Source organism: Brassica napus, chromosome C4 (genome assembly GCF_020379485.1).
Source record: "Brassica napus cultivar Da-Ae chromosome C4, Da-Ae, whole genome shotgun sequence".
NCBI lineage: Eukaryota > Viridiplantae > Streptophyta > Magnoliopsida > Brassicales > Brassicaceae > Brassica > Brassica napus.
The window spans coordinates 8925522-8935996 of record NC_063447.1 but is presented as its reverse complement, the minus strand read 5'-3'; the positions used below and the strand labels follow the sequence as shown (position 1 = coordinate 8935996).

The 10475-nt window shown below is 36.8% G+C and overlaps 1 protein-coding gene and 1 pseudogene across 1 annotated transcript; one reads left to right on the top strand and one right to left on the bottom strand.

The window, feature by feature from the left end:
* Window positions 1-1862: 1862 nt before the first annotated feature.
* Window positions 1863-3014, top strand: LOC106390245. The gene has a single exon (XM_048754621.1). The coding sequence runs from the start codon at window positions 1945-1947 to the stop codon at window positions 2713-2715; it is 771 nt and encodes a 256-aa protein (XP_048610578.1). The 5' UTR covers window positions 1863-1944; the 3' UTR covers window positions 2716-3014.
* Window positions 3015-3651: 637 nt separating this feature from the next.
* LOC106394677 lies at window positions 3652-5323 on the bottom strand (annotated as a pseudogene).
* Window positions 5324-10475: the final 5152 nt, after the last annotated feature.

Genomic DNA, 10475 nt, shown 5'->3' with positions numbered 1-10475 from the left:
GTTGAGATATTGGAATGCATCAACCCCAATGCCTATCGTGTTCAGTTTCCTTCCCATCTGCGTACGTCCAATGTGTTCAACGTCAAGCACCTGTCTCCTTTTCATGGCGACAATGTCCTTCCAGATTCGTGGGCGAATCCTTCTTCCCCCGCGGGAACCTGATGTAGCGGATCATGCGTTACGTTGGCCTTGGCTCGTCATAAAGCTCTCGCCAAGTTATTAAGCTTTGTTTTCCTTTTTGGTTTTGTTTTATGATTCGATAACTATGAATCTTCATAGGATAGGATTTTATTTACTTAGTTTATATACAGAGCTTTCGTCATTGTAAAACCTCATGTTTTATTGAATATAATTGCAATTGCAACCAGAGCTTTAAGAGCACTTAGTGGAGTACTCTAACCTTTTTTTATCTTGTCGAGAGTATCGTCATCTTCAAAGTACCTTTGTTTGCGTTGAGAGTATCAACAACAACAAGTTTCTGTTGATTCTTCGAGTTCTCGTTGAGTTCTTGTCGAGTCTTTGTTCTCTTAGCTTCCGCTTCTCTATCATCTTGTCTGCATTTCATGGAAAATGAAAAGACATGATTCTAATAGACACATGAAGATATACCAATGCGGAGATCTTTGGTTGGTCTACTGATTTTAGCTACTTATCTTATAAATATCTCTGTCTAGTAAACAGAAAAAACACATATATCTACGAAAATGTTTATTTACAGTAAAATGATTTCTTAATATGGATAGGTTTCTGCTTCTAATTGACACTATTTTAAAAAAGTCTTTTTTTTTAAGTTTATACACTTAACACTTTGATACTGATATTCCATATGAAAATAATTAAGGAATTGGTATAGAAGCTTCCAAATGATTTGGTGCCACTTCAATTCACTAAAAGAAGGAGATATGGCATCGTAGGAGTCGTCAGCTAACTGGATCCAACCCCTTGAAAAGTACGAACATTCATCCCGCTGGACTATGCATGTATACACACTTCTTTAAGACAACCAATGTGCATCGCACCAAAAAAAAACAAATCGCCTTGGCCTAGTGGTAAAGACGCTCCAGCTGGAGTTTCTGTCCTGAGTTCGTGTAGCATTGACCACTCATAGATACTTTAAGTGACAAGAAAATCCGAATTTTTATAATTTCGTGAGATTAGTCTTTGGACCTAAAAAGGTTTACGGTATCTTCACAGTTATAAAAAAAAATGACGATAATTTTATCGTAATCTATACATATAAAGAGCAAGAAAACATATAAAGAGCAAGAAAATATATAATAGAAACCGTGAGCATTTAAAAAAAAATTAAGCTGGTTTCTTTTACATTTTTTACCTTGAATCGGTTAGATTTTTTTTTTGTTGACAAAGAACATGGATCAACTATAAGTACATTTAGATACAAGATGCATTATTTGTAAAAAGAAAATTTGGTTGAATAAATTTAACATTCATTTTTTAAAAATATGTATCAATTATACTAACAGCATAAATAATATTTCGATAAAAGAAAAAAGATTAACACTGTCACTGATTTGACATGGATGTTTAATTATAAACATGGATTACTGAAAGAATTATAGTGATATTTAGAAGTATTTTAAATATTCTTTTCTTACAATTATTTTAATCTAGTCATGTATAAACACCTGGAGGATTTAAATACGTTTGAATTGACCTATCAAATAACAATTCCAGTATATCGAAAATTTACAATTAATTATCTTTACTCAATTCTATTATTGGTTATTGTATTTTTCCGTCGACATTTCAGCCCCCAGGTTTCTCAAAGAAAAAGAACAATCATTTTAATACGAATACAAAAAAATAATATGAAGTAGAGCCTTTCGTGTCTTGTTCGTAAATATAAAAGGCCCCATACTCATCTATTGTCTCCTCACCTCTTTTTAAAAATCAATATCTCTCTCTCTAGTCTCTACGAGCTCAATGCCTCAAGTGGATCTCGAAGCTTTTGTTTCTTCAGTATGCGCCGGTGGTTCAGACCGGAAGATCGCATGCGAGTCCACCTACGTCGACGACCCGGACACTCAACCTTACTACAACAAAAACTCCACCGCGAGTCCGGCTGATTTTCCACCGGAATCTTATTACATAACCAAAGATGCTCAGCTCGAGTGGCTCACCGACAACGCCTTCTTCGACCGCAAAGAATCACAGAGAGGAAGCTCAGCACACATCAGCTCCAACCCCAACTCGAACCCGAGCTCTCAGCGGTTTCTACTCAGCTCCAAAGCGTCCATCATCGGTTTGCCGAAGCCGCAGAACACCTGTTTAAAGGAGGCGAAGCAGCGGAGAAACGGCGGCAAAAAGGAAAAGAACAACATAGTCTTCTTGAAACGGGTCGGGTCGAGAATGAAGTCGGATCCTTCGCAGCTCGAACCGTCTTCTCCTAAAGTCTCTTGCACCGGTAGGGTGAGGTCCAGACGAGAAAGAAGCCGACGTATGCGCCGTCAGAAATCGGTTCGACCGGAGAAGGCGAACCGGGTCAAGAAACCCGGTTTATTTGCGAGTTTCAGAGCTATCTTCAGGAGCAGAGGCAGCTGCAAAGATGGGGCCCACACGGCGCCGATTATGGCACGCGACGACATCAGGAGCCGGCTTCCGGCGGAAGAGGTTGAACCGGTGGTGGTGCCCAGTTTGGGTGGGATGAACCGGTTTGCTTCTGGAAGGAGAGGGGATTTGTTGGGTGGATATTGACAAGTGTAATGTTAGTGATTGGTTGTCTGGTCCTGGTTTTGGTTTTGGTGGGACCTGCTTTTAGCGTTTTAGTTGTGTGTGTTTTGAAAAGTCGTTGGCGCTGACGTGGCGAGTGGTTAACGTTTTTCAGGAACACGGCACCCCGTAGGCGGTGTGAATCCTACCCACCACACTGTGTGCTAAGTGTTCTGTTTTGTATATTGTTTATATGGAGCCGCTGTCTTGCATTCAGTCATTAATGTAGATTTTTTGTATTTATGCAACAGTCAAGTATTTTTATTTCAAAAGTGAATTTATCAGCGGTGGATTCCCTAATTCAGTTTATGCAATTGGATTCAGTCAGATATTCGGTTAAGTTTTATTCTGATTTTGCATAGTTAAGATATTAAGATTTAAGAAGAGTATAAAACCATATAAAATTGGGATCGGTTTGGATTAGTACTTCTAGTTTTAATCTGGATTGGATAGTAAATTTTAAAACTAGCAAATAGTTTTCGATTTGGTTAGACTTTTCTATAAAATTTTGAATAATTTGTATTAAATAATTCAAATTATGTAGATAAACGAAATTGTCATGGATTATTCTTTTTTAGAAAATATTAAATTGATGAAGGTTATTTGATCTACATATAATTTAAATTAATTATTTCAAATATAAATATATTTATATTTTTGTTTCAACCATATATATTATTGTATTTTAGATATTGTTTTTTTCAACACCAAATTGATTAAGCTCTAGACCAAACTAGTTGGAAGGCAAAGTCAAACTAGTTAGATATTCGGATGTTTATTTGTACAAGATTTTAGATATTTGGAATCTTTCAAGGAAAAAAACCATTCACATATTTATGACTATTTATTTCTATTACAGTTCAGTTTTTTTTTTTCTTTCAATTATACTATTTGAACAAAGTCAAATTAGCAATGGAAAAATTCATGAAAAATATTCATCATCATTGGATTCTTGACTCTTTCAGAAAGATTAGTTGAAAATTGATACTCTTATACAAATAAAACAAATCAAAAGACTAAATTGGGGTTTTCAATGGAGTGCTGAAGAGTTCTTGTTGCTGGTGATGCCAAGCAACAACATCTTTGTAAGGTAGATTACCACCAAAAATGTCCAAGGCACTTCCCACTGTTACATCCACACCTCCCTTTCCTGCTTCTTTGATCCTCTCTACATCTTCCATCACTGTCACGCCTCCCGCATAAGTTACTGGAATCTGTAATAAAGTCAAAACTCCATCTAAGATCCCTAATCCAAAGCTAAACACATCAAGAAAAATGTGTGTTGTGATACTCACCGGAGAATAGTTGCCAAGCAATGCAACAAGCTCTTCATCAATCCCTAGCCTTGAGAGAAAAAAGTATTAAGATCAGTTACACACTGAGTAATTTAGAATGAGTCCAGTCCACACACTGAAAAGCACAAAGCTTACTTCTTTCCTTCAACATCCACACCGTGCACTAGAAACTCATCTGCAAACCCTCCAAGAAACTCCAATGATTTCTCATCAAGCAAGACATCGCTAAACTTTCGCCACCTATCAGTAACAATCGCGTATCTTCTTCCATCCTGTGCAGGGAAAACACGGATCGGTTTTCATGATAAGAACATCCAAAACATGTCAGAGAGAGAGAATCAATCACCTTCTCTCTGCAGCTAACGTCCAATATCAATCTCTGTTTCCCAACAATCTTCACAAGATCTTTCAGTCTTTCAAGATCAAGCTTCCCATTGTTAAACACATACTGTAAAAAACAATCAACAGTATTAAACATGATTATTACAACTAACAGAAGCCCCTATGATAACAAATTAAAAAAAGAGCTATTACCGAAGTGACAATAACATGACTTGCTCCCTCCTCTATACAACTCAAACAATTCTCTGAACTGATTCCACCTCCAACTTGCAAACCGCCTAGAATCATCATCGTCTTGTATCAAACCAAACAGTAAGAACAAAACCCACACCAAAAAGGCATACCGGGATAAGCATGTAACGCTCCAAGAGCTGCAGCTTGGCTTAAAGGGTCAGCTCCAAGCATTATCACATGACCACCAGTAAGCCCATCTTCTTTGTACATCTTTGCGTACTCTTCCGCAGATTTATCTGATTCGAAGTTCGTAACGAGAACAGAACCATCTTCTTTTAAGTCACTTAGAGTGGATCCAACTATTTGTTTTACTTTCCCCTTCAATGATATGAAAAGGATTCAGCTTTCAATACCTTGTGGATGTCGATGCAAGGTCTGAACTGAACAGCGGACGTGACTAGTACCCTCGAGGGTCCTACAAGACATAATCATAGATTCATTACAGAGATTTGGGAAATTGAAAGTAAAAACAGAACCAGGTTCGTACGTTTTGTCTTGATGGGAAACAGTGGTCCGGAGAGTTTGAGATGGTTGTTCAACGAGAGCTATGGTTCTTGTGGAAAGAAGAGACTCCACCATTGGAGTACAAGTGAGAGCTGCAAGTTCTCATCTATGGAACAGGTGAACAATCCAGGTAGGCGAAGCCGTGATGATCTATGGCATTGTTGGTTCTACTTGGGGTTACTTAGGTGTGGCATGTAGGCCTAGTGGCATGGGTAACTAACCGAACCAAAACTTTAACCGAATTAATATAGAAGGAACCGAACCAAACTGAACGATTTTAAATAACAGAAAAATTTCTAATTTTCTATATTTATATATCAAACGTATCTAAATTGAAATATCCAATTTCGGTATGAATAATTTATAAATATGATAAAATTAAGAGTTAATTGGTGTCTGTATACCTATGGTACATCTATATTGGCAACCTACCCATACTTTTTTATTAATAATTTCAAGACCATAATACCCTTAAAAACTTTGCGCAGCTAAAAACGTTGCCAGTCTCGTGGACATGAAGTGATTATTAACTCGAATTGAAACGAGTTTCTGCTTTGATGGTGTCCGTTCGACAAGACATAATCATATAATCTATGTTGTTCCTAGCTTATCTTCCCTAACCCCTTCTCGTTAATAATTTCAAATTATGAATTTAATTAACTTTTGGGAAGATTATGGATATTTTCAAATTCGATTAATAATTTTTAAATTATGAATTTAATTAACTTTTGAGAAGATCATGGGTATTTTTTCGAAGTAAATAAGATGTTATAAAATATTTGTTATTAATTGGTACTTAATTTAGTAGCTCATAAATGTTTTGGTAAATAGTTTGTCGACTTATACATTGCTTCATACATGAGTTGTTACTTGATAAATTGGTAGATACATAGTTTGCGAGTTGATATATTTTTTGATAAATTGTTTATTATCTGATAAATTAGTTTGTTACATGGTACATGTAATTTTAGCTTATACATATTTTGATATCAAATTATTAATAAATTGTTGGTATGCTACATAGACTTGTTATTATCTGATAAAAAATTTGTTACATGGTGCATGTTCTGTTACCTGATATATAATTTGATATAAAAAATCAATAGATTATTTTGTTACCTGGTACATGTTATGTTAGCTGATATATAATTTGTTATCAGGTACATGCTATGTTAGATCATATATAATAATATGTCTTAGCGGTTACAAATTACATTAGCCGAAATCTTTACGTGTTGTCGTTGTTGTTACACGGATTAGAAGATCCCCCAAATATATTCCTTTTCATATGCTCGTAGTTTTTCTGAACTGAGACTAATAAAGAGAAATTTGCAGGACATATATTTTTTTGGCGAAATTATAAATATCATAAAAAAATGAGTTAGTTATATTGTTATATTGTGGTGGAGAGATAGTTTGTTTGGTCGGTGTATAAAGAGATAGTTTGTCCTAGTAATTTTTTTTATATTGTTATGATCATATTGTTAATTATTTTTCTCCATTAGTTTCTCTTCATAAGCTACATTTATCTAAACTAGAGGCAGTTCCGGGTTACGTCCGGGTTATTTTTTATAAAATTTATTTGCAACGCAGGACATTTAATGAAACAGTTAATGTTAAATTGTGGAAAAAAAGTCAGTTTACACATTAGTATGTTTGGATAATATAATGTTTTGAGCAATCGATTTTTGTAGGGGAATAGAGTACTTGAGTGTGCTTTTTTTAATAGACATAGAAAGATGTTATGTAAATTTAAAAATAGTTGAATGGTGTCATTTGCTTTGCTGTCTTGATATCAATTTTGAGTTATGCAAATGTTTTAGTTGTTTTTGATTCGTTAAATTTTTTTGGTTGTTCAAGGTATAGTCAATCAGTTATATGTATTTGCTGTAGAAACTCAACTCTTGCATATATGAACCGGAAATACAACCCCCAAATCAAACAAAGATAATAACCTTGATCTCTTCAAAATTTATGTTTGTTATAAATTATGTTTAGAAGCAAAATTGTCATTATCATTATTAAGAGCAAATGTCAAAGTCTTAAAACATAGAAGAAAAAATCATAAGTAAGAGGACTTTCGACAAAGAGGGTGATGGATGTGAAGGAGTTTTTCGTGTTGGGGAGCTTGAAATTTATTTTTAAATAAATCAATGAACATAGATTAGTGTTACGAATCAAATAATTAGTTAGTAGAGTAGGGAGACATACTTGTAAGTAGTCAGGTGTCCATCATCAGGGTAGGAGTTTTAGTTCTGATTCGTTTCTGATGGTACCTCGAGTACTGCATAGCAGGTAAATGTGAATTATTAGATAGATAACCACTTTAGAAACAGTCAATGAGATTCTGAGTTTTAAATTTTACTTACACTCTTGGGAACGTAGGCGGTTGAAAATTTCTTTGTAGACTACGTTCTTCACTTTTTGTTTGTGTGAGTCTTCGCCTTTGATGATTTTTAGTCCTGCTTTGCTTGTTATACGTGAGAGAGCCACATACAGTTGACCATGTGCGAAGACCGGTCTAGGAAGATATAGGATGACATCTTTTAAGCTTTGGCCCTGGCTTTTGTTGATTGTCATTGCATAACACAATCTGATAGGGAATTGTCGTCGACGTAAAGTGAACGGTAGCTTTGTATCCCCATGCAAGAAGACTATTCTTGGGATCAAAACTTCATTTCCAGTGTGTAAGCCAGTAATTATATCTGCCTTAAGCACTCTTTCATCTATGTGGGTTAGGATCATACGGGTACCATTACATAATCCTTTTGTTTGATTTATGTTTCGCAGAAGCATAATCGGGGCCCCAACTTTGAGAGTGAGTTTATGGGAAGGCAATCCTGGAAACTCCATGGAGTTGAGATACTCAATGGCGTATAGTGTATCATTTTGGTTAGACTGAGTTTCCGAAACCTCAAAGCTATCGTAACTGTAGTAGTCTTTTGACTCTCCGTCGGTTTGCGAGATTGTATACGCATTGATTTCATCGACTGTATCATTTCGGGGTGTAAGGATAGCTTTATCGGTGTAGGATAGTTGACATCACCATACGCAGCATTGACAACTTGCTTTAATGACTCATCCTTAGTTTCTTGGACCAATGAGGGGTCGACGGTTAAGATTTGGTCTTGGTAGCCATCGTCCTCATCTTTTTGTTCTGATTGTGGACGACCTTCACCGAATTTGAGAAGCCAATCAGAGAACTTTTTTTCGTCCTGGTTGACTCGCATATTTGTCTTCAGAGGGAACTTGTGGCAGGTATTCCATAGATATGAATGACTTATCGAAGCTAAGACAGCATCAGCTCTACTCCCTTGTGGAACTACCGGAAGGAACTGTCTAAAATCACCACCTAACAAAACAGTTTTTTCCGCCAAAAGTTTGATCCTTTGCGTGTGGATTTTTCATAGACATTATGTCCTTCAAAGTTTTGTCTAATGCTTCGAAGGCATGTTTGTGCGTCATAGGTGCCTCATCCCAAATTATGAGGTCCGTTTTCTCAATGAGTTTAGTGAGCATCGTACCTGGTTTGATCTTGCAGAGCTTATCTTCATCGAGCTTCAAAGTAATATTAAAGCGAGAATGAGCTGTTTTTCCGTTTGGTAGGAGCAATGCGGCTATTCCTGAAGAAGCTACCGGGAGAACGATTTGTTTCCTCGAGCGAAGTCTGGATATAATGGTTTGATAGAGGAATGTTTTTCTTGTGCCCCCTGCGCCATGTACAAAGAATAGTTTGCCATCCTTTTTATCGACAGAGTCTAATACTGATTCGTAAATCGCACGCTGCTGGGCGTTAAGTAAGTTGTACTGACTGACATGTCTGAGTGTTTCCTCGGCAACATCGTAATCCATTTCTTGGTTCCACAAACTGTTCCCCAATTCTTTTAGCAAACAGCTTTGATCTTTGTCATCTCTTTAATATCATTTAAAGAACGGTCTTGCATGCGCATTAACTTTTCCACTTCGATTAACGTGTATTGCTCTAGGGTCTCATCATCCAGTTCCAGATTTGTGTGGCCTAAGATCCTTTGTCTCTTGTGAAGTATGTCCTCGCTTATTGATTTCCATGAGTGCTCCCATAGTCCTTTGGGGCTTGCAACGAAGCAAGTGTTTAGGAATGTGACAAACATATCGCGGAGTTGGTATGGGGTGGCTGTTCTAGCACCCTATGACATACTCTCGAGCCATTCAACATCATTGTCCAAATAGCCTCGTGCGTGGCAAACTGATTTGAAGTCAGGGTATTTCACGTCGTTGAAAGTTTTCAGCTCGTCATAACTTCTAGGACCCTTAATCTTATTAATGAGGATCCTCAGATAGTATCGATCACCTGCTAATGGATGGACAGCCACAATTCACCCAATGGTTTTTCCTTTCTTACGTTCAGTCCAGACTTTGGAATTGTTGTTCCATACGAAATATTCTGGTATTTAAACATAAGTTAATGTGCGTGCCAATTCTGACCTTCTGCATAATACCATCCATTCAGTAAACATTGTCTTCTCAATACCTGGTTTGCGGATTACGCGGCCGAGGTTGTCAGTTTCTTTAATTGTGATGTTATGTTCGCCTTCTAAGTGAATGATAAGCTTCTCAACGGACGGCTTTCTTTTGTGTATGTGAAATGCGAAAGTTCACCACATGGACTCACAAGCTGATAAATACCGAGCTTCGATGTATTCTTGGGTCTCATTCCGTTGCTTAATCACTTTTTCCTTTGGTTCTCCAGAAGCCACTGTGTCAGAGGTAGTTGCTGTATTTCCTTTTTCAATAACTGCGGATGCTCTGTCAACACTCTTGGTTATGTACTTGAATAAGTACTTCACTGCACTTGTACGATTACACCATTCCACATTAATATGAGCCTCGTACTTCTTTAGGAGATTAATGTTATGAGGTACAACAAACGTGTTGTTTAAATTTGCCCCATTTTTAACCACATACTCATTTTCATTCCGGCGGCGACGATATAACACATACCCTGATTTGTCAATCAAAGTGCTGTCATTATACGGCCGAGGATACTTCTTTGTGCACACATTATTTTCCATACACGGTGACTTCGGATTAATGACACCACATGGACCATGGATCATGTGTTTTGTCACTAAATTATAAGCTTCTGGGTCTTCTTTTTTGTTTGGGAGCTCGGCTGAAATAATCTCATCTACTTCTTCCGAACTTGGTGTTCTGGAAGACTTTCCAAACCACAATAATATATGTGCATGAGGGAGGCCTCTTTTTTGAAACTCTATTCTGTGGAGAGCTGCTGTGTATGGCTTGAAGAAAGTTCATTTTTTGAAATCCTTCAGTAGCTGATCTAACTTCATTTTAAAGATCCGACATTCGATGTCTGGTCTATCATTGGGA